The sequence below is a fragment of the Rosa rugosa genome, chromosome 6 (genome assembly GCF_958449725.1).
Source record: "Rosa rugosa chromosome 6, drRosRugo1.1, whole genome shotgun sequence".
Taxonomy (NCBI): domain Eukaryota; kingdom Viridiplantae; phylum Streptophyta; class Magnoliopsida; order Rosales; family Rosaceae; genus Rosa; species Rosa rugosa.
The window spans coordinates 1,506,426-1,530,611 of NC_084825.1; the positions used below are offsets into that span (position 1 = coordinate 1,506,426).

The following is a 24,186-nucleotide window of genomic DNA, read 5'->3' on the forward strand; positions in this document are numbered from 1 at the left end:
CGTTTGGTTGGAAGATTGATTTATCTCACAGTGTCAAGGCCAGATATTACATATCCTGTTCATATATTAAGCAGGTTTATGCATCAGCCTCAAAAAGCTCATTGGGAGACAGCTTTGCGAGTAGTACGCTACCTCAAGTCAGCTCCTGGTCAAGGCTTGTTCTTTTCCTCAAATAGTGATCTTCGGCTACGAGCTTTTTGTGACTCAGATTGGGCAGGATGTCCACTTAAAAGAAGGTCTACTACAGGGTATTGTGTGTTCCTAGGGCCTTCTTTAATTTCATGGAAGTCAAAACGTCAGAAAACAGTCTCTCTTTCTTCAGCTGAAGCAGAGTATCGTGCTATGACAGGAGCTTGCTGTGAATTAACTTGGCTACGTTATTTGCTTCAAGACTTGGGGATTTTACACCAGGAAACGACATTGCTCTATTGTGACAACAAGACTGCTTTACATATAGCAGCAAATCCAGTGTTTCATGAACGTACAAGGCATATAGAAATGGATTGTCACTATATCAGGGATAAGATTCAAGATGGTTCAGTGGAGACACGATTTGTGAGTTCTGGAAATCAACTGGCTGATGTTCTAACTAAAGCTCTTGGCAAGGAGGACTTCGAGCTTATGATTCGCAAGTTGGGTGTGCAGGATATCCACTCTCCAACTTGAGGGGGAGTGTTGGAAAGTAGAACAAAATTAGCATCTTGTATAACTGTCAACATTTAACACATTAACAGATCAATAGGGCTAGAATAGCTTTCTGTTTTGTATCCTAGAATCAAGCTGTATTATTGTATATATGTGCTACAGATCAATAGAGCAATTATCTCTCCAGCAAATCTGTCTCTGTTGTTTTACATAATCTAGTATGTGACGAATGATGGGTCTTGTATGTGACAATTCTTTTGTCAAGTACAAACCTAAAATTAAGGGATCATATTTACTCTGCAATGAGAAGCCCCTGCATAATGTTTCTCATTTTACTAGTACTGTGACATTTTCTATTCTTTATTTACTAGTACTGGAGGTCTAGCCATTGGAAGTGCGACCCCCACTCCCCCCAATCCCCCCATTTTATTCATATGAAACAGAAAAATTTACAAACCAAGAGGGGGACATAGAACCTTACCTCTTCAAGGAAATTTCACAACTTTCTACCAAAAACAAAAGCCAAACTTGATAATAAGGACACTCAGACTGACCATACAAGTGAAAAAAGAAAAGCATAGCAGCTAAATCATTGCTGCTATTACCAAAATAACAACAGCAACATCTAATCAAACAACAAGGTTCATAAGGAAATGTACATCGTACATTACTGCATAGATAGAATAGATAAAAATCAGAAAGCATAATATATAACTACTGCTTTCTTTTTGTTTTGTTTCCTGTGACTAAGGTCTAGGATCTGAAGGAAAGGAAGACTGCACAAATGATGAGGAATATGTCCACTTAAAGAGTTTGATTGCAATTGCAGCACTGCGAATGTGGATACTTTTGATCCTATCCAAGAAGGTATGCTTCCAGTAAATTTGTTGCCTCCAAGATAAAGTCTATTCAATAATGAGCAATTTTGCAAGGCCGAAGGAATATCTCCGCTAAAATGATTGTTGTCTGTCTTTAGTATATAAAGAGAACTTGGAATGCCCATTGAGCTTGGAATATTACCAGACATAATGTTGTTTGAGACATCCACAATGATTATGTTGCTCCACAAACTCCATTCTTTAGGGAATTCTCCGGATAACTGATTGTTATTCAGAGCAAGTTCAGATAGAGATTGAATGCTACAAATAGATGATGGAATAGTGCCATCAAATTGATTATGGCTCAAAACTATGGAACGCAGATTCAGAAAAGAGTTGAATCGGAACGGAAGCTTTCCGCTTATTTGATTGGAAGATAAATCCAACCCATGGATCTGGGAAGATATCTTAAAGACCCATTCCTCTGGTATTGGACCCGAGATTCCAGCATTCTTAAGTGAGACCCACACGAGCTCAGTTTGAGATTGTAGCCATACAGGGAAGCCGGGGCCTACTCGGCAGTTGTGCATTTCAATGTGGTGGAGCTTGAAAGGAGGAATCCATTCATAATCAATCAAATTGAAAATGATGGGCACAGGTTGGGCTGTGCTAACTGCAAAAGACTCTAATTTCGTGAGATTTATGAAATGGGCTTCGGTTAAATTGCCTTCCCATGAATTGTAAGATAGATAAAGGCTAACTAGCTGAGAAAGTTTTCCCAAACTTTGAGGAATGGAACCGTTGAAAATATTGTCACTGAGATCAAGTGTCTGCAAGGATGATAAATTGCTGATAATAAATTCTGGAATGGATCCCCAAAAAGAGTTGTAGCTGAGATCGAGATGCTGCAGGCTTCTCAACATTCCCAACGAACTAGGCAATTTGCCTACCAGCCCACACTCTTGCAAATCTAGTGAATCCATTCTATTAAATGAACAATTTGAGAAACCACTCAAAAACTCTTCAATCCCCCCATCAATTTGATTCCTTGCAAGACTTAATGACTTGAGCCTGCACAAATTTCCACTAAATTTGGGAAATTGACCTTTGAGTCCTACACTCTGTAAGTCAAGGTGTTCTAGAGATTTGAGTCTTACAAATTCATCAAGAAAGGGGCCACTGACAGAATTCCCACCCAAATCAACTTTTGTAAGGCTAGTAAGATTAAACATCCATTTAGGATATGAAAAATTAATACTATTCCCTGACATATCAAGGACCAAAAGTGATGTGAAGTTAATTGTAGGCATGGAGAGTGGAAGCTGGTTTCCACCAATTTCGCAACTAGACAAATGCAACTCTAAGAGTGAAGGAAGCATGTTAACCTCAAGTAGCCAACTAACTCCTGTGCTGCTAAGGTTCACACCTCCAAGATTGAGGTATTTTAGGGAAGAGAGATGAGAAAGCCAATTCAAGTTTTTGGGAGAAAGAGAATAACTAGAACTGAGGTCAAGATAGTTCAAGTTTGAGAGGTTACCAAGAGAAGAAGGAATCTCTCCCGCAACTGATGAATTCAAAGGGAGATATCTCAGACTTGAAAAATTGAGATATCTCAGACTTGTAAGCTCCCCAATGAACTTGGGAATGTGAGTCCCTTGAAAATCATTCAAGCTCAAGTCTAAGTAACTCAAATGTTTCAAGCCAAGCAAAAAAGGATTAATTAACTTACCCCCCAAACAAGATTCTTCATACTCCGTGGTGTTCCACTGATCATCACCAAAGGTGTATGGATATGTATTACGGAGGTCAACCGTTGCAACATGACCAGTGCGGTTGTTGCATGAAATCCCTGTCCATTGGCAGCATTCGTGACCAGCCCAAGAAGAAAGCTTACCAGAAGGATCACTGAGATCTTGTTTAAAGCTGAGAAGTGCTCGCCTCTCTTCCTCCATGCATGATTCCACCACGACACTGCTATTGTTTAGGCACGAAGATGCCAAAAATAACAAGAGCAAGAAGTGAAGAATGAGGCGAGAGATAGGGTTAAAGTAAACATAGATATCCATTATTTTCTGGCCTTTAACTTGGTGTACGTTGCAGATGCATAGGATGCTGAGCACAAGTTGAATTTATAGCAAGTCTAAGGTTGAACCGCGTGGTTAGGTTTATTTGTCCAGAATATTCCAAGTCGTCATGCAACATCAACCCAATTTACAAGTTTAGGAAACTTTAAGTGATGATGGATGAGTGAGTGATGGAGGTGCGTTTTAGATTAGAAATCCAATCAGTAAAGACTTTGAAGAGTCTCCCTTCTCCGCTGTCCGCCTAGGTCTTTTCTGGGAGTATTCTCTAGTAGCAACTTGGAACATGATTGAACAAAATTAGTCATAGACGTAGTTGTATCACTCCACGTGACTGCTTCTATATTAACTAGATAGATAGCCCGCGCTTTGCTGTGGGTCTCTTTGTTATTGATACGTGTTTTCAGTCGATTAGAGTACATAAACAACAATTATCTTTTGGTAGTTAAACTCAAAATTAGCTAGATAGCCCGCGCTTATATATTAATTTGTACCTTTTTTTTTTCCTCGAAAATTCTATTGTGCAGCGTGCGGCGAGAGCACTGTTGGTCACGTGGCGCGCACGAGATCCGTTAAAATAGCATCAGAGAGGAGATGGAGTTATAAAGTGATCATGAATCCGGAGATGCCATGCGAAGGAAAGGAGTAGGTTCTTCTTCCCCAATATAATTGGTTCTGGTAGATTGATATCTTCACTTTTATTGTTCTTTTGTATCCATTATGGGTGACCTGCATGTAATCATTACACATGCCTAATTGGTTTAATTAGGTTTCTATAAGTTTACCAGTTCTGCAATTCTATAAGTTCATCAGTTTACACATGCCTATTGCTATTCTGGTAAAAACCAATTTGTTTATGGATTGAAACTAATTAAATTGCTTCATGGTTTTGATTTGTTACTGTCAAATCTCCTACTTATGATTTCTCGTTTCAAGATATAGATGATGCTAGTAATTCACCGACATTTAGTATGCAACAACGCTATGTAGAATTTGTTATCTAATACTATCAGGATAATTATATTTGGAAGTAGAAGGCAAAATTTCACAATACAATTCTACGGCAGGTGAGGGTTCATTGATTACTCTAGATTCCAGAAGGTAGTCTAGAATACCCTTTTGATTTCATTAGCTTAATTATGTCAAACTGAAAAGGTAGGACTTCCATCTCTGTGAACTGTAAGACCATTACTGAGCAAGTGTTCTTATAGCTAAGACCGTATGTTGGCTTAGCAGTTAGTTTAAAGTTAAGGATGGAGTTGAGAGTTTAACCAAAGAGCGTAGGAGATTAGTCCTAATTACTTTTTATGGACTAAGAAACTTGAAAGCTTCAGACCCTCTTCGATAGTAATCTTAGAGGTTCATCCGGTGAATGATTCTCTTCAGTTTGTATTGTTGGAAAATTTTGGTCTGCTATAGAGCTAAAGTTAACTTTGTTTAGCACCATAAACCCCACCCTTTTGCAGCAAACGACATGGAGAGTGAGCTCTCTGAATTATTGCTTCTTGTTCTGGTTTAAATTTGGTGATATTGAATTATAAAAATGTAGGCCAAGTGCATGATTGTGTTCTGTTTCATTGTGGCTGGTATCTGTTCTCCAGTCAATGGGTACACTCAACGTGTGTGTCAGGTTTTGATTAACTTCATTGATACCTCCAATTGTGTTTAACCCGGTCAAATAATAATATGGATATATTTTGTTGACCAATACATCAGAATGGTCTTTGTGTTCAATTTGATCTATGATTATTTACTGGAAGCCACCTTTTTTTCCATAGTGGACTATCAAATTATAGGTTCCCAATCAGGAACTGAAATGAATGAGGAAAAGCCTATGTAGGCTACTTGCCAAAAGTGTACTTTTATACCTCTTAATCTTCCTTCTTAGATCTATAACCAGATTCCTGCTATTGGTAAGGTGGTAGCTTTCTTCTGCTGCATAAATTAGTAGTAGTAATAGTAAACAAACCTATGTTCAGATTGGAAACAAGATATTTTGAAATATTATGCAATAATAATCTCACTGAAAATTTTCTTAATTTCGCCTCTTAGCTTCTGTGGAAAGTTAACAAGCTCAGTAATCTTTTTCGCTTGGGCAGGAGGAACTAAAATCTGTTGAATGCCTCCAACCTGCTTCCCGATGCTGCAAAGAGTATGTTAGTTTTTCAATTACCTTTTGAAGGCACCTAGTTTTAGAGTAAAAGGAACTGGAATTGAATATCTTTCAAATTTGTTTGTTCTAGCCATGTAAGAAAAATGAGGTGATTCTCTTTATATAATGTTAGTCATCTTCTAGTAGATTGAATATGAATATTTTGCAGGATTGCTGATTTTGTGACTGCGAATCCAGATCCGTTAATACCAACGTAAGAATATCACCAAATTTTTGTAAAGTTTAGTTTGCAACTTTGCATTATGTGCATTGTGATCATTATTTTGTATTTATCTGTCAAGCAGAAATCGAAAGAAACGACGATCCTGTTGCTTTTGGAAATGGCTCTGGTACCATCTTCTCTTTACTTTTCATTTCTTGTTTACCATTTTCAAGAGAAATGCTGCTCTACTATTAAGATAAAATTGCTTCAAACAAAGAAATTGTTAGCACTATTGAACTGAGAACAACTTCCCAGCAAATGTAAAATATGTTGTGCTAAAAGTTCATGAAGCATTTGAATTCTTTCTATAGATAGAAATGTGGACTCAATCTTCATCCTTAGTCCTCAATTGTATTTCTGATAGTTATTTCAGTCTTGGGTCATTTGTTAAGGACGTATGATTTTGATGATGCCTAAAACTTACTGTTATTGATGGAAGTAGCAGTAAAGCTAGAAAACATTTTGTGCTTGGTTCCTAAAATAACAAGATTAACCTTAACATTTGATTAGCAGTATCGTTGGCCTCTTCTTTTCCCTCCTCTGTAATGCAGTATCAATCAATTAGACATAATGCCTAAACTTTCTAATAAAGCATTCATGAGATTGCTTGTCTTTATGTGGCCTCACAAGTGTACATTCCTTTTTCTAGTTCTGCATTCCATGAGGGGTGTCTCCAATTTATACTAAGATAGTCAGACACAGAGCATCTTGAAGTTTCTAAATTAATATATGCAAAAGAGCCAGATGTTTTACCTTTGAAGTGGATTTGCAGGATTTGCGAAAGCTTGTTTGTACCTGCGTATAGCTTCTGGTCTTCTAGTACCAGAAGCCAAGCTGTTTCTGCATTTGGAGGATTTGCTTTATGTGGTTAAAGCCAAACCCCATGATCGCAGGATGATGTGTGACTCACCGATTGTGCAAACTAAGTTGAGCCAGTAAGGCTGCATTCTTGTTCTTTGTAGTTACTCTTTCTTGTTTTAGTTATATATGCAGGGGATCTCTGAGCTTTTCCTTTGTAATGATTTCTTCTTTGTTCTTTGGTTGCATTTTGCAGAAGTGATTCTCTCTGTAAATATTCTCATTCTAGCATCTCATGTGATTCTGAATTTCAGTCAGAGGTTGTGAAAGATGACTCGTTGTCAAAGGTCAGTACTGGTGCACATCTTCCAGGCATGCAAATGCTTTCGAATTGCTAAAATGTTCTGTTGGGAACCACGTACGTGAATTCGATTGATCTGGAAATGAATGAATTTGTTCTATTCATTTGCAAGTGAAGTCTACTGTTATTTAATAAAGATATTTCCAGGCTAGTTTAGTAAATTTAGGACATGGACTCTCTCTTCTAGGAATTTGCATTCCAAATCCGCTCAGAATTTGTAGAGCTGAAATCTTTGGAATTTGCATTCCATATATGAAGGTATTGAACGACTTGGATCCTGCAATAAAAGTTCATACCCGACAAGTTCCAGCTTGAATAGGATGTAAGCTTTTTCCCTGGAAGCAACAAGCAAATTATGCGTCTCTTTTCTACTATTCTGTTTGCATTTGTAAGGGGTTCATGTGAAAGTTTAGGAATAATAGTACATGACAAAGGAATTTATTTTAAATTCAATAAGATGTGTTAGTTAGGAGGCAGTTGTGTAATTGCATCAACTAGAGGGATTCATATTCGATACGGTACTTATTGGTATGCTAGACCCATTTTCAGCAATCCTGTATTGTCTTTGAACTGTCGTGAAATTCCTCATATTCCACCTAATGAGCGTCTGATTGTTCGAATCTCCTCCAGTATCTTAGAGCTGTTATATATTTAAGGACATCTTTGCCATAGTGTCACCAATGGATGTGCTTCTACTATAGGTACAAAGATTGGAACAGCAGCTGCTTGAAGAAATAGAGCTACGTGCTATTCTGGAAAATGCAATTGAGAAAAATGCTACTAAATTCTCGCCTTCCTTACAATGTATGTTTTCTAAACATTGTTTAATTTATCCTCTCTATTTCAGCATTTCCTAAATCATCAGCTCAACAAGCGAGTGAAAGTCCTAAAAGTCCTAAAATCAACATTTTGTAAATTTTAGGACTTTTGGATTCATAACGGACTAATATGTAGTTTGCGAGCAATGTGACATTGTCCACTTAATGTTTGATATAAATCATTTATTTTTTAATCTTCTGTTACATAAAACCTATGTACAGGCTCAAGAGCTCCTAAGCATTATTGCTGCAGTGGAGGTGACAGTTTCCAAACTAGAACAGGAGTTGGTTGCATTGCATTTCCAACTAAGTCAAGAAAGAAATGAAAGAAGGCTGGCAAAATATCGTCTGAGGCATCCATATCCTCGGTCAATGTCTCCTCTCCCGTCCAGCATTATGAAACTGCCGGTATAATGTCTTGTCATATATTGATCTCATATTGTTTAATGACCTGGCTGAAATAGAGTAATATTGCTCATTTTATGGATGTTGTCATCGATATCGTTCTCTGTGCTTATTTAGATTTCATCTTCCAGAATGTCTGCTGACCACCCGAGGCGGGTATCCAACTGGGGGATTAACAGCACGTGCAATACAGTTGGGAAGTAAATCTGTTTTACTGGCACATGCCGTGCACGAGCAATCGTTTAGATATCTGGGAAGTCGTCCTTGGCTTGAAGACATCAGATCTGAAGTGTGGTGATTTTCTGAGCTACCAGTTGACGATCCATCTCCCATCACTTGTTTATGGTACGTTGCATTTCAAATTTGATTAGAAGGGTTGAATCGCCTGCGCATGATACTATGGAGTTGTCATACCAATGAAAAGATCTATAACAAAATATCCAAGGGTGTTTTAGCTGAACTACTATTTATAAATCGTTTATTTGATTTAGAGATATAAAGATTCTGAAAAGAAAAAATACGTTTTAGAAACTTGTGATACAGAACATAATGATATGGGTGAAGATTGCGCAAGCAAGACACTGGCACTTATCTGAATGTAATATAGTGTTTTTTCTGTGTTTCATTTACAGAACTTGTGGTTGATTGCCTATTACTCTATTAGTAATATATGGTAATGCAAAAGACTTGAAGATAATTTGATGATATGCGAAGGCACTTTCAATTGGTGGATTACATTTTAACATTTGAAATAACATGTGCCATTTAAGAACAGGGAGGGAATGCATTTGGAATGTTTACAAAGTTGGGAGTGCATGTTGAATAAGTATGCGGGGTGGGGTAGCAGGATAATGATGATAACCAATTTCCTATAGCCTGATTAGAAACCTACAGGTGATGCTGTCAACTAAGGATAGGAAAGACAACAACAAATTGAAAATCAACTCAAAATCAAGGAAACCGGAAACCAGATGAAAGCATCCCGGTTTTCACAATTGTGTGCAAGTTTTTTTATAGTTCTTACTTCTTAGTTTGCTACTTTGTCTCATAGACATTTTATCTGTTTAGTTAGTGAGATATGAAAGCTGGTGATGTTTTCTGTGCACATTTGCTTATCCCCATGCAACTGTTATTCAGTGAGCACCAAGCAGAAGCGTTAACGGAGAAGGGTCAAGGACGTACAAGAGATGATAGACATCCAACAGAATCAATTATGTGACTACTGAGTAATCCCTGGTGTAAGTATACATGTATTATATACAACTTATGCAATCTTTCTTTTGCAGGAAAATGATCTTCATGGAGAAACAGATATGGGAAGCATGAAACTGCATCACTAGTGATAGGCGATCAGCTAGTGTATCAATAGCACATTGAATTATTTATCATACTAATCATTGCGTTGAATTCACTTAAACTGTAGCCTAAGAAAGACAGCGTTTAGCATATGTACTGAAAAAGCCATTCAGCATTTTGGACTGCACAGAGATGGGTACCTGATCTCTAGAGTGCACAATTTGAGCCTAAAAATATTTGTCCAGCTTGCCCTGTTATTTCATCTTGCATGCATTGGTGGATACATAAACTCGGTGTACACCTTTGTGATTCATGGTGACATATTTGCATTCTTGCTGACTTTATTGAGCCAGTATTTATAGATTTCTTAAAGTCATAGATTGCATTTATTTTCAGGTGGAACTCTTTTGTAGGCAACCGCCCCAGTGCCCTGTATGGAAATTATGTATGTTGAGGACTTTGTTCTGGGTTATTCTTTTTCTCTTACTTTGGGTAGTTTGTAAGTTGGTCCATTAAGAATTTGCCATCTTTTGACTATAAATGACTAGAGAGCCTAAGCAATAGTGTAGAAGCAATCCACCTTGAGCACAGCGAAAAACAAATATCAATGGTGGACGACAAATTAAAATCAATCAAAGATCTTCCCATTTCTACTTGCTTGACCCATCAAGACAATAGGGAAACAAGCAAGGATACAAAAAAACCTCCAAGGCCATATGCATTTGAGGCCACGAAAAGGTTTGAGTCCAGGCAACACAATATTATAGCCTGCTTGAGAAGGATAAAAAAAAACAAGGTATCTCGTCTGTAATATTCAGTTAGATGACACTTCTATATGTACTCGGGTTGCACTTAGCTGAAATCCCAGATAAATTAAATTTGGGATTTCAATATCAGGTAACACCTCCAAGTATAAACCCACACCTCATAAAAGGGACTGAAGCACTTTTTTCCATGTCTCTTTGTCAATTTGCATGGGCATCAATCCTTCACTGTCTCAGGGGTTAACAGATTTTTGCATGCATGCGCGTCATCGGAACTTACACTCGAGATACCTTCCGTTAGATATGCTAACTACATTATTTTAGTCTTTGGATCCAAAATTCTGAAAAATCCGTGATCATTATGATATCGATCAGCTCAGTCAAATGATTAAGGCTTAATAACCCTATTTTTGTGCACTACAAGCTTCAAAGGGCAAGAGCATCATTGGATCGTACACTTGAGAAACTTTTTGTTAAATGTACCGACTACATTATTTTAGGTTTCGGATCCAAAATTAGGAAAAATCCGTCATCATTATGATGTCGATTGGCTCGGTCAAATGATTAAGGCTCATTAACCCTATTTTTGTTCACTACAAGCTTCAAAGGGCAACATCATCATCGAATGGTACACTTGAGAAACTTTCCGTTAGATGTGCCAAGTACATTATTTTAGTTTGCGCGTCCAAAATTCGGAATAATCCATCATCTTTATGATGTCGATTGGTTGGTCAAATGATTAGGGTTTAATAACCCTATTTTTGTTCACTACAAGCTTCAAAGGGGAAGAGCGTCATCGGATCGTACACCTGAGACACCGATCATTAGATATGCCAAGGACATTATTTTAGGCTTCGGATTCAAATTTCGAAAAACTCAGTCGTAGTTATGACTTTGATCAACTCAGTCAACCGATTAATGCTTAATAACCCCTATTTTTGTTCACCACACGCTTCAAAGGGTAATGGCGTCATTGGAGCGTACCCTTGAGAGACCGAACTTTTGATGTGACAAGTACATTATTTTAGGCTTTGGTATCAAAATTCGGACAATTCCATCATAGTTATGATTTCGATCCACTCGGTCAACAAATTAATGCTTAATAACCCTATTTTTGTTCAATACATGCTTCAAAGGGCAAGGGCATCATCGGAGCCTACACTTGAGAGACCAACCTTTAGATATGACAAGTACATTATTTTAGTCTTCCGGTTCAAAATTCAGAAAATTCCGTTATAGTTATGATGTCGATTCACTCGATTAACAGATTAAGGCTTAATAACCCTATTGATGATAGTTGAAAAAATGTTAAAATAGTTGAAGAATGAGTTTACCTCTTGAATGATAGTTGACGGTGATTGACGAAAAGTTGACGATGGGTGACAAAAGTTGATGATAGTTAACGATAGTTGATGATAGTCGACGAAATGTTACGATAGTTGAAGAAATGTTATTGAATGATAGTTGATGATGATTGATGAAATGTTAACGATGAGTGACAAAAGTTGACGATAATTGACGAAAGGTTACGATAGTTGAAGAATGAATTTACCTATTGAATGATAGTTAATAATGGTTTACGATAGTTGAAGAATGAGTAACTCTTGAATAATAGTTGACGGTGGTTGACGAAAAGTTGACAATGGTTATGATAGTTAACGATATTTGATGATAGTTGACAAAATGTTAAAATAGTTGAACAATGAGTTTACCTCTTGAATGATAGTTGACGGTGGTTGACGAAAATTTAACGATGGTTGACAAAAGTTGATGATAGTTAACGATAGTTTATGATAGTTGACAAAATGTTAAAATAGTTGAAGAATGAGTTTACCTCTTGAATGATAGTTGACGGTGGTTGACGAAAGGTTGACGGTGGTTGACCAAAGTTGACGATAGTTGACGAAAGATTACGATAGTTGAAGAATGAGTTTTAACTCTTGAATAATAGTTGACGAAATGTTATATATGTTACTATGGTTGAGGGTATATATGTTACTATGGTTGACTAAGTGGATCGAATTTGAAACTATTACGAAATTTGCTAAATTTTTATTTACATGCATAAAATATTCTTATAATCTCATCTAACGGTCGGTCTCCTCATTTTCAAATGATTCGATGGGGTTTCCCTTTGAGGAATTGGATATAAATATATAGTTACAAAGAAAAATATGGTTGACCAAGCGGATCAAGGTCGAAACGAATACCCAATTGGCAGAATTTTTAACAAGCACCATAAAACATCTTAATCTTGCCATCTAACGGTCAGTTTCTCCAAATTCATTGTCCACCTTATTGTTTTCATGACTTCAAATGCAATGTACAAGTTATACAACATTAGCAGACACATTTGTCTTTCTTACTGTCCATGAAATAGAATTCGAAAAATTTAATTTTTGATCATTCACATGTATCCACCACGTATTTATAGATGTCGTGTGAAATAATAGGCACGGTTCGCGGTGGTTATGTCATCGGTCAACTAAGATGATATAAATGCTACTATGGTTGACTAAGTGGATCGAACTTTAAATGCTACTATGGTTGACTAAGTGGATCGAACTTGAAACTATTACGAAATTTGCTAAATTTTTATTTACATGCATAAAATATTCTTATAATCTCATCTAAGTTTACCTCTTGAATGATAGTTGACGATGGTTGACTAAAATTTGACGATGGTTGACAAAAGTTGATGATAGTTAACGATAGTTGATGATAGTTGACAAAATGTTAAAATAGTTGAAGAATGAATTTACCTCTTGAATGATAGTTGACGGTGGTTGACGAAAGGTTGACGGTGGTTGACCAAAGTTGACGATAGTTGACGAAAGATTACGATAGTTGAAGAATGAGTTTTAACTTTTGAATAATAGTTGACGATGGTTGACGATATATGTTACTATGGTTGAGGGTATATATGTTACTATGGTTGACTAAGTGGATCGAATTTGAAACTATTACGAAATTTGCTAAATTTTTATTTACATGCATAAAATATTCTTATAATCTCATCTAACGGTCGGTCTCCTCATTTTCAAATGATTCGATGGGGTTTCCCTTTGAGGAATTGGATATAAATATATAGTTACAAAGAAAAATATGGTTGACCAAGCGGATCAAGGTCGAAATTGGCAGAATTTTTAACAACCACCATAAAACATCTTAATCTTGCCATCTAACGGTCAGTTTCTCCAAATTCATTGTCCACCTTATTGTTTTCATGACTTCAAATGCAATGTACAAGTTATACAACATTAGCAGACACATTTGTCTTTCTTACTGTCCATGAAATAGAATTCGAAAAATTTAATTTTTGACCATTCACATGTATCCACCACGTATTTATAGATGTCGTGTGAAAAAATAGGCACGGTTCGCGGTGGTTATGTCATCGGTCAACTAAGATGATATAAATGCTACTATGGTTGACTAAGTGGATCGAACTTGAAACTATTACGAAATTTGCTAAATTTGTATTTACATGCATAAAATATTCTTCTAATCTCATCTAACGGTCGATATCCTCATTTTCAATAGATCCGATGGGGTTGCCCTTTGAGGAATTGGATATATAAATATATAGTTATAAAGAAAATTATGGTTGACCGAGCAGATCAAGGTCGAAATGAATACCGAATCGGCTGAATATTTAACAACCACTATAAAATATCTCAATCTTCCCATCTAACGATTATATTCTCCAAATTCATTGTCCAGCTTATTGTTTAGGACAAATCTGTATAGGGCAGGCGGACAGTGGATGATTTCTTTTTGATGGATGGATAATAATAGGACTAAATACTGTTTAATCCTTGAGCTTTTGACCATAAAACACTTCAGTTCCTGACCTTCTAATTTCACACATTTAGTCCTTGTACTTTGACTTGGATACACATTTACGCAAGCGTACGTATCATTGTCAAGATAGGGAAATATTATGCCCAAAGTTTATCATACCACGGGGATTAGTGGCTAACCCACAATCCTTGGGTAATCGGAAATAAAGACACTTAGCAAACAAAGAAAAGAAAAAGAAAATAAATAAAAATACTATTCTAAGGCACCAAGCCTTAGCAATGCTCGGCTTTGGTTCTCACCAAAGCCTAATCAAAACTAAGAGCCTAGTGGTGGATATTCACAAATGAGTGGAAGAGTTCAATATTTTGAGAGAGGATTTTAGATTAACAAAATGTAATGAAATGTAAAGAAATTAATAAAAATGAAAATAAATTAATAAAAGTGTAACCAAATAAATGGGAATGTCGGGTGTTAGGGAGGTTCCTTCACCCAAATTCTATGTGTCGGAAGCTAAAATAATGTGGATGGAAATCCCTACTTTGGCGGTAGTCGTATCCAAGGCGGTACAAGGCTCAAGGACCGAAATTCCCCTTCATGGTATTCCTACTCCGGTTCAAGGGCCGTAGGAACTCACTTGGCATGAATTAGAGCCGGTTCAAGGGTCACTAATTCACATCAAGAGACGTAAAGATCGAGGAATTAGACTACTAAGCGACCCGCCCGCGCAATCACGCAACGGGTGTAAATCACCATGCTTATAACCCCTCGAATACGAAATTGAAGGTTTCTAGCTTAGGAATTAGAGGGGGTCAAGCCTCTAACTCCGTCCTAGACATGCTCAAAATACACACCCTAGAGTTGACTAGGCTCCTAGACATGCATTTTAACCCAACAAAAATAGATATAAACATCCATCATATGAAAATTGCATCATTACATTAAATTAAACATCTTTTACACAAAATTTGGGTTAGGGACACAACCCTAAAACCCAACAAGAAAATTACTCACAACCCATAAATATGAACATTAAAGATACAAAATTCAAAGAGAAAAGATTATAGAAGTGTAGGAGAACACAAAGGTAGCCACAATTAGCTAGGGAGCTAATATGACTTCCCTTGAATTACAACTCCCACAAATACCTAAAGCTTGAATCTTGTAGCTTTTGATGAATCCTTGAAGGTTGTGTGAGAAATTCTATGAATACCCAAAAGAAAACTAAAACTATTATGAAAAATGGAGGAGAAGGAGGAGAGGAGAGAGAGAGAGAGAGCAGCCCCTTTGGGCTGCCTCTGTTTGGTATATGCGGCAGCTGATAAGAGAGAGCAAGAGATGGGGATAATTATGGGTATATGAGGGAATGAGATCATTCCCATCGGTTTGTGGCTGCAAGAGGAAGAGAAAAATGATAGAAAATGACATGTGGCAGCAAGTGATAGGAAGAAAGGAAAAAGAAAAAAAATAAAGAGAAAAGGGAAGAAATGGTGAAGGAGCACGTAGGGGGGGGGGGGGGGAGGAAATGGTTGATTCTGATGATGACGTCAGCATAGGCCTTTATTTTAATTTTGGTTTTCTTTTCCTTTTCTTCTCTTCTCTTCTCTTTTCTTCTTTCATCTCCCTTCTCAATTCATTTACGCAAATACTACCGGAGGCAATTAAATTCCGCTTCCTTGATGGAGTTGACCATGTTGACCCGCTTTGACTATTTCGTCTTTTTGTCGGAAATTTCATTTTGCTCAATTTTCTACCATTTTTCTCTCGATTTCCGCAATTCCGCTTATTTCCTACACAACAAATAAAATTGGATTAACTACACTATAATTGGCTCAAGTATCAACATATTTCTAGTGTTTTGGATACAATTACATGCATAAAAATGCGTGTAATCACACCCCCACACTTGAACTTTGCTTGTCCTCAAGCAAATTAAATGAAATGTAATCCGAAAATCTAATAACTCACAAACATAAAGAAACTGTAGTATTAGCCTTTCCAACCAAAACCCTCAGAGAACTAATTATGTATATGACCATGAAGTAGACATAAGCACAACGTAAGATTTTCGAATTTGTAAGGCAATTAAAATGCACATGTAATAAATGCTAAAGTATATGCATGTGTTGACCAAGTGTCAAATCAATCCACCACAATCAAATAGGCATATAGAAGACCCGACATAACCCACTAAACTCACATAGGTTCACTAAATATTACCGCTCAAGTGTTTAGGGGCTATATGTATTTCACTCAAAAGCAATTTCACAACATGCGCCGCCATATGCTTGCTCTTCGATCTCATCTCCGCTAGGTAACCCACAACATTCAAGATCAAGAGGTCTTTTATTTGGTTGTAATGGGGCTAAGGGTAAGTGGCTAATAGAAATGAAGGATAGGGAAAGACAAAGTCCATAGAAATCGGTGAAGCAACTCTCTCTTGTAGAGATATATGACTTTGTTTTCAAATGTTAACTCACTCACTCTAATCCCAATGTACAACCCACATTATACTACGTAATATATACTTTTTTTTTTTTCTTTCTTTCTTCTACTTTTCTTTTCCTTGAACTTTCTTTTTATTTTCACAATTTTTTTTTTTTTTTTTGTTTTTAGAACTTTCTTTTCTATACAAAATCACTCACCCCCACACTTATTCTTTTGTAACCTCACACTTTTGACTTTTTTTTCTTTCTTTTGAAGCACTCAAACATAAAGTCATTCTCTCGAATCGCTTCACCAACTACCATGGATGGGTAGGATAAAAGTGTTTAGGCTAGGTAGGGATTTGTGGTGCAAATGAACAAAAAGGCTAAGAATATAAATAGGCTCAAAGTGGCAATCTAGTGGTAAATATTTTTGGGCACATGCTTCTTTGGCCATGGTGGTATATATAGTCCTAATGCCTCCATCCTTTCTATCATGTCGCAAGCTACAAGTAGCCTCGAGAGGTCTCAAGCAAGTTCTAGATACGCAATGTCATGAAATTGTACACACATGAAAGAATAAGTGAATGAACGATGCATACACTATAGATATTAGGCTCAAAAGCTCACAAATAAGGCATGCAAGTTAATCGAATAATCTATATGCTTCTCTAACTATGATGAACGAACCTAACATAGGCTATGTGCACACATATAATCAAGCATAGATCACATATGCACTCAATTACAAAACAAATTCAAAATCCTAGATCATGCTCAATCTATCCACAATCATAACAAGTTAAGTCCATGGCTCGTCATTAGGGTTGGAAAAAGGCATTAACCACTCAAATATAATTACAAAAAGCTAATCTAATTTTTTTTTTTTTTTTCATAGGCGTCCGAGCCCTCACCCCCACACTTAAAACCAACATTGTCCTCAATGTTGCAAAGTGAGCTCGAAAGCTAAAATCCGTGTTGAATTTAGGCATGAGAGTGAAGTTCGGGCGAATGCACAAAAATTAACTATGAAAATGAAAATCTAAATGCGGAGAAAAGATACGGAAAACCCCCTTTGTAGACCTCCATTGCTCACGACCTTCGGAGAAGACAAATATGAGACACCAACCTCAAGGCACAAGGCCTTGACTTCCTTAACGTATGCTCCAAGCTAGCTCTAGGTGCTCATGAAAAGATCGACTTCATTTAGAACATAAATGTCCTTGAGCAATGCGTCACACAACAAACCACTTCAAAGAATAAGGAAAAGAGTCCTCCATTAAGCTCATGGTCTTGAACATATCCAAAACACCCTACGAATGCCCATAGATTATCCTCCAATGATGAAATGAAGTGCAAAGCAGTCCAATCACCCCGAGTGAACAAAACTAGTGAGTGCAGAAAACTTCCAGCAATGACCTTTCTGTCTTCAAATGCCCATATCTCAAACTCAGAAATAGATAAATAAGTGAGACCTCATGGAATAGAAAGTATACTCAGAGAGCTTTCTATCCATATAAGGTAATCCACCTATCTCCAATTGAGATGAAAACTATAGCTGGTCAAAGTTACCGATCTGTCATGAAGACTTCTGCTGACCCTCAGTCACCAAAACAGAAATATCTGAAGCTCCAGAGGTGCAAAGAGGGTGAGACCAATGACATATGAAACTAGACTCATAAGGCTACTTGATGGTAAAATTTCACTTAAATATCTGTTCTGAGTCAAAAATCGTTGGCCTCCAAACTCACTGATCTGTTCTACAGTTTCTGCTGTGCCCTGTTTCTGACCTCTGTCACTTGGAATACTATATCTGAAGCTTGGAAGGTTCAAATTAAAAACTGTTTTTCCAGCATGTAGAGGACATATGAAGATACATCTCTGAAAAATTGTAGCTCCAAATTGCTTAATATGTAGAGGTTGTAGCTTCCCAAAGTCACTCTACAGTAGCTGTCTCTGTTCTGACCTCCTTGCATTGACCATTAAGTAACTTGAGTTCCAGTGACTGAAAGTGGCTCAAATTTTGGCACATGATAGTAGACATATAGGAGAATAGTCCCAAAAAATTTTAGATCAAATAGCATGTATAATGGAAGCTATAGTCACCCAAAGTCAACCAAATATTCTGGACAGAAACTGCTCACTACCAAAATCATTCTCCTTCACATTTTCAACTCCGGACACCTCCCATCCTCCCAAAAAGATGGCTAAATAGCCTTATTGATGCAAAATAAACCAGGAAATTTCAAAACCACCTAGGGTTGCCTCCCTAGAAGAGCTTTTTTTGAAAGACCCCAAGCCGGTCTATAGAACATGATCTTTGTCAAGGTGGATACTTCTCAAGTACGACCACCCTATTGTTTGGGGCTAAGGGACTCCTTGACATATCATAGAGGCAAGACCAAGAGCTACATAAGAATACTCCAATTGGTGGCCAAAAGGGTAGCTTCTTAATCTTCCCCTTCTTCTCGATTTTTCTTCTAGGAATCAATATCCTTGGCTTCTCCTTCTCAAGTGGTGTAGAATTGATGCTCGTAGGAACAATAGGTGGTAGAAGCTCTTGAGAGTGATGGGAAAGGGTGAGTGCAAGTGCTTCATTTCCTTTCCAATCCATCACCTCATTGTAGAAACATTGACCACTTAATGGTGGATTGGGAGGTAAAAGTACCTTGATCCCAATCCTCTCATTAAGAACATAAGTGCTCAGTATTCTACTCTCCACCTTGGGAAGCTCATGATGGATCTCCATGGATGTGGGAGGAGAGAAAGTCCTTGGATTTTCAACTTCTTCATCACAAGGTAGTGAATGAGTCTCTTCCTCCTTAGGAATATCGGCCTCAACAAATAAGGGATTATGGTGTATGACTTCAAGCTCCGCATCCTCCTCAATGAACAATGGATTATGGTATATGACTTCAAACTCCGCATCCTCCTCACTAAATAAGTCCTCATCTTCTTCGGAATCATCTTCAAGTATCTCCCCTCCATTAGGAAGCTTAGATTTCCAATATTGCACCCATTCCTCCGAAGTGTAGTCTCTCACCTCACTTGCATTGAAACTTTCATAACCAAGCTCAATTTCTTGTACATCAACATCACTATCATCATTTTCAGCTTGCATAAAGGACTCTTGCTCAAGATGCTCGATATACACATTTTCTCTTGAAATAGGCTCCACTTGGTCAAAGAAAGATTCATGCTCATGAAAAATTGTGAAGGGTGGCTCTTGTGCAAGACTCGCCTCAAGTTGCTCATTGGAATGTATAAGCATCTCTTGAGAAGCTTGCAATCGAGCTTGGGAGGCTTGCAATAGAGCTTGAGAGGCTTGCAATTGAGCTAATAGTCCTTCAACGAATTCCTTCCTAGGCTCATAAGCTTGATAACCTCCACCATATAAACTTTCTTGCTCATATCCCCACGGGTCTTCCCATCCATAGTTCCACCGATCCATAGCTCAATGTAATAGAAAATAAGTACCTATGGATTCCCAAGAATGAAATAAGTAACCAAAACTTAAAAAGAAAATAGAAAAATAACTACACAAAACATAATAAACTATTTAGATCAACAAATATTCCTTTTTTTTTTTTTTTTTTTTTCAAAGAAACAAAAATATGCTAAAGTGACCTAAAGAACCGATTTACCAAGGGATTAAGGCTATTAAACCCTAATCCCCGGCAACGGCGCCATTGACTTGGATACACATTTACGCAAGCGTACGTATCATTGTCAAGATAGGGAAATATTATGCCCAAAGTTTATCGTACCACGGGGATTAGTGGCTAACCCACAATCCTTGGGTAATCGGAAATAAAGACACTTAGCAAACAAAGAAAAGAAAAAGAAAATAAATAAAAATACTATTCTAAGGCACCAAGCCTTAGCAATGCTCGGCTTTGGTTCTCACCAAAGCCTAATCAAAACTAAGAGCCTAGTGGTGGATATTCAAAAATGAGTGGAAGAGTTCAATATTTTGAGAGAGGATTTTAGATTAACAAAATGTAATGAAATGTAAAGAAATTAATAAAAATGAAAATAAATTAATAAAAGTGTAACCAAATAAATGGGAATGTCGGGTGTTAGGGAGGTTCCTTCACCCAAATTCTATGTGTCGGAAGCTAAAATAATGTGGATGGAAATCCCTACTTTGGCGGTAGTCGTATCCAAGGCGGTTCAAGGCTCAAGGACCGAAATTCCCCTTCATGGTATTCCTACTCCGGTTCAAGGGCCGTAGGAACTCACTTAGCATGAATTAGAGCCGGTTCAAGGGTCACTAATTCACATCAAGAGGCGTAAAGATCGAGGAATTAGACTACTAAGCGACCCGCCCGCGCAATCACGCAACGGGTGTAAATCACCATGCTTATAACCCCTCGAATACGAAATTGAAGGTTTCTAGCTTAGGAATTAGAGGGGGTCAAGCCTCTAACTCCGTCCTAGACATGCTCAAAATACACACCCTAGAGTTGACTAGGCTCCTAGACATGCATTTTAACCCAACAAAAATAGATATAAACATCCATCATATGAAAATTGCATCATTACATTAAATTAAACATCTTTTACACAAAATTTGGGTTAAGGACACAACCCTAAAACCCAACAAGAAAATTACTCACAACCCATAAATATGAACATTAAAGATACAAAATTCAAAGAGAAAAGATTATAGAAGTGTAGGAGAACACAAAGGTAGCCACAATTAGCTAGGGAGCTAATATGACTTCCCTTGAATTACAACTCCCACAAATACCTAAAGCTTGAATCTTGTAGCTTTTGATGAATCCTTGAAGGTTGTGTGAGAAATTCTATGAATACCCAAAAGAAAACTAAAACTATTATGAAAAATGGAGGAGAAGGAGGAGAGGAGAGAGAGAGAGAGAGCAGCCCAAAGGGGCTGCCTCTGTTTGGTATATGCGGCAGCTGATAAGAGAGAGCAAGAGATGGGGATAATTATGGGTATATGAGGGAATGAGATCATTCCCATCGGTTTGTGGCTGCAAGAGGAAGAGAAAAATGATAGAAAATGACATGTGGCAGCAAGTGATAGGAAGAAAGGAAAAAGAAAAAAAATAAAGAGAAAAGGGAAGAAATGGTGAAGGAGCACGTGGGGGGGGGGGGGGGGGAAGGAAATGGTTGATTCTGATGATGACGTCAGCATAGGCCTTTATTTTAATTTTGGTTTTCTTTCCTTTTCTTCTCTTCTCTTCTCTTTTCTTCTTTCATCTCCCTTCTCAATTCATTTACGCAAATACTACCGGAGGCAATTAAATTCCGCTTCCTTGATGGAGTTGACCATGTTGACCCGCTTTGACTATTTCGTCTTTTTGTCGGAAATTTCATTTTGCTCAATTTTCTACCATTTTTCTCTCGATTTCCGCAATTCCGCTTATTTTCTACACAACAAATAAAATTGGATTAACTACACTATAATTGGCTCAAGTATCAACATATTTCTAGTGTTTTGGATACAATTACATGCATAAAAATGCGTGTAATCATACTTCAAAATTTCGGACCAATAGGTCATCTCCGTCTAAAACCTCCGTTAACTAGCTGACGTGGCAAGTTTTTGACACCAAAATGTCTATTATGCCCTCAGTTCTTTTTTTTTTTTTAATAATTTTTTTTTTGTGTTCTTTTTTTTTTTCTTCCTTTTTACCTCTTTCTTCTTCCTTCTTCCGGCTCCACGAAACCCACCTCTGTTCTTCATATGAGAAGAAGCCCGAGCTCACCCACTTCGAAACCCACCGCTGTTTTTCAGTTTTCCTTTCTTTCTTTCTAATTTTTCTTCATCTATTCGATTCCTCCTTCCTCAGATCCCTCTCTCTCTCTCTTCCTGGTTCTCAGAAAAGGGAAAAGCAGCTTCCCATCTCCATCTTCCAACCCAACACGGCTTAGAAATCTCAATCCCCAATCTCCAAATTTCCCTCAAAATTAAGCCAAAGCGGCGAAAGCCCAATTCATTTTAGGGATGAGGCTGAATTGGGGTGAGTCAATTTGGTGGGTTGAATCGATTTGGTGGAGTTGGGTGACTCAAAGCCTCAAACAATCAAACTCATCTCTCGATTCAAAACCCAGAAACTCACCTCAAATTCCCGAGGGTGGGTCGGTGACAATTGCGGCGACGGAGGGACAAGATTTGATCTTGTTGTTGGGGAGCTGGGTTTTGCGCGGACTGGTCAGTGCCGACGTAAGCGCACTTTTTGACTCCCACAGCGTCGAGAATGTTGAGCAAGTCGTCGACGAAGGCGTCCAGGTTGGTGTAGCGGTTGAAATCGAAGTAATCGGGGTTGACACTTCCGGTGCAAACGAGGTCATATAGAACGATGCGATAGTAAGGTTTGAAGAAAGGAAGAATGCGACCCCAAGTGGACTAGTCAGTGCTGAAGCCATGGGCCAGGACCAGGTACTGCTCGCCCAACCCGGTTACCGGACATTCAGAGCTTCCAAGATTCTGGTGTTGCTGGTCATGTTTGTAGAGGGAGGTGCGGCTAATAGACTTAGTCTTTTGTGTATGTGGGAAATGGGAATTATGGATTGGTTAATGGCTACTGTATGTGGTTGTGAGTTGTGAGAAAATTAATGGGGAATAGGTTATACTGTTATAGGTAGGCGAGTGATGAGTAGGTGTGTGCGTTTAGTTTGGTTTCTGGTGCTTGGAGAGTTTGGTATTTATAATTTTATATTGTTGAGGAAGTATCTGGGAAGAAGTAGATATTGCAGGACAAGATTTGATCTTGTTTTTGGGCGTGGTGGTGTTGTCGTCGCCGCCGTTGGAGGAGGAGGAGAGACTGGATGCTGAAGTGGGTGAGCTAGGGCTTCTTCTCATATGAAGAACAGAGGTGGGTTTCGTGGAGCCGGAAGAAGGAAGAAGAAAGGGATAAAAAGGAAGAAAAAAAAAAAACAGAAAAAAAAAATTATTAAAAAAAAAAAGAACTGAGGGCATAATAGACATTTTGGTGTCAAAAAATTGCCACATTAGCTACTTAACGGAGGTTTTAGACGGAGAGGACCTATTGGTCCGAAATTTTGAAGTACAAGGACTAAACGTGTGAAATTAGAAAGTCAGGGACTGAAGTGTTTTATGGTCAAAAGCTCAAGGACTAAACAGTATTTAGTCCATAATAATATCTTTTAATTTGTTTAGTAAGTTTTGTATTCTCATTGAAAAAAAAAAAAGATAAAAAGGGAAAAAAGTAAAGATAAGTTGCCTCTATCTGCATCAGCAGAATTGATATTATTTGAGTTAGAGATGTCTCGTGATAGCCTAATGTACAGGTCAAGACTGAGGAGGTGGCAAGCACACAAGTGTACTTCTTTTCCAATTCTGCTGTTACTAGGCCTGGGATCGGTTTGGCTCGGCTAGGGAAAGAGCCCTTACCGAAACCGATATCGAGTTTATAGTCAGCTCGGTTCGGTTCGGGATGCCGGAATCTCATCTTCAATACCGACTAGTCCCGAATCCGATCGGTTCGGTATCAATCGGTCTGAACAGTTCTGAATATCAAAATTTCCAGAAACCTGAAAGAATGCAGCATAATCAATAACTAAGACCATCTTATCATTATCAATTTCTTTTTTTCAACTAGTACTTA

General features: G+C 37.8%; 2 protein-coding genes across 10 annotated transcripts; one reads left to right on the forward strand and one right to left on the reverse strand.

The window, feature by feature from the left end:
- Nucleotides 1–1,023: 1,023 nt before the first annotated feature.
- On the reverse strand, nucleotides 1,024–3,603 carry LOC133715958 (receptor-like protein EIX2). Its single transcript, XM_062142664.1, has one exon. The coding sequence runs from the start codon at nucleotides 3,527–3,529 to the stop codon at nucleotides 1,340–1,342; it is 2,190 nt and encodes a 729-aa protein (XP_061998648.1). The 5' UTR covers nucleotides 3,530–3,603; the 3' UTR covers nucleotides 1,024–1,339.
- A 554-nt stretch (nucleotides 3,604–4,157) lies between these two features.
- LOC133713398 (guanine nucleotide-binding protein subunit gamma 4-like) lies at nucleotides 4,158–9,495 on the forward strand. 9 transcript variants are annotated; one of them, XR_009847997.1, is made up of 8 exons: nucleotides 4,158–4,189; nucleotides 5,644–5,696; nucleotides 5,866–5,910; nucleotides 6,002–6,046; nucleotides 6,692–6,854; nucleotides 6,974–7,064; nucleotides 7,337–7,400; nucleotides 7,780–7,868. XR_009847997.1 is itself a non-coding variant. In XM_062139403.1 (8 exons), the coding sequence occupies exons 1-6, from the start codon at nucleotides 4,175–4,177 to the stop codon at nucleotides 8,220–8,222; spliced, it is 411 nt and encodes a 136-aa protein (XP_061995387.1). In that variant the 5' UTR covers nucleotides 4,164–4,174; the 3' UTR covers nucleotides 8,223–8,304; nucleotides 8,419–8,646; nucleotides 9,439–9,495. The 9 variants fall into 9 exon arrangements, 3 of the variants coding, with proteins under 3 accessions (XP_061995387.1, XP_061995388.1, XP_061995389.1); XM_062139403.1 differs by lacking the exons at nucleotides 6,002–6,046; nucleotides 6,692–6,854; nucleotides 7,337–7,400 and adding exons at nucleotides 8,119–8,304; nucleotides 8,419–8,646; nucleotides 9,439–9,495 and having other exon boundaries at nucleotides 4,164–4,189; nucleotides 7,780–7,882; XR_009847996.1 differs by lacking the exon at nucleotides 4,158–4,189 and adding an exon at nucleotides 4,216–5,462.
- Nucleotides 9,496–24,186: the final 14,691 nt, after the last annotated feature.

Excerpts from the sequence above, each read along its gene's own strand:
- LOC133715958 (XM_062142664.1), bottom strand. The coding sequence starts at position 3,529 with ATGGATATCTATGTTTACTTTAACCCTATCTCTCGCCTCATTCTTCAC.
- LOC133713398 (XM_062139403.1), top strand. Across the intron at positions 7,065-7,779 it reads AAGATGACTCGTTGTCAAAG|GTACAAAGATTGGAACAGCA; the intron begins GTCAGTACTGGT and ends CTTCTACTATAG. Across the intron at positions 7,883-8,118 it reads ATTCTCGCCTTCCTTACAAT|GCTCAAGAGCTCCTAAGCAT; the intron begins GTATGTTTTCTA and ends ACCTATGTACAG.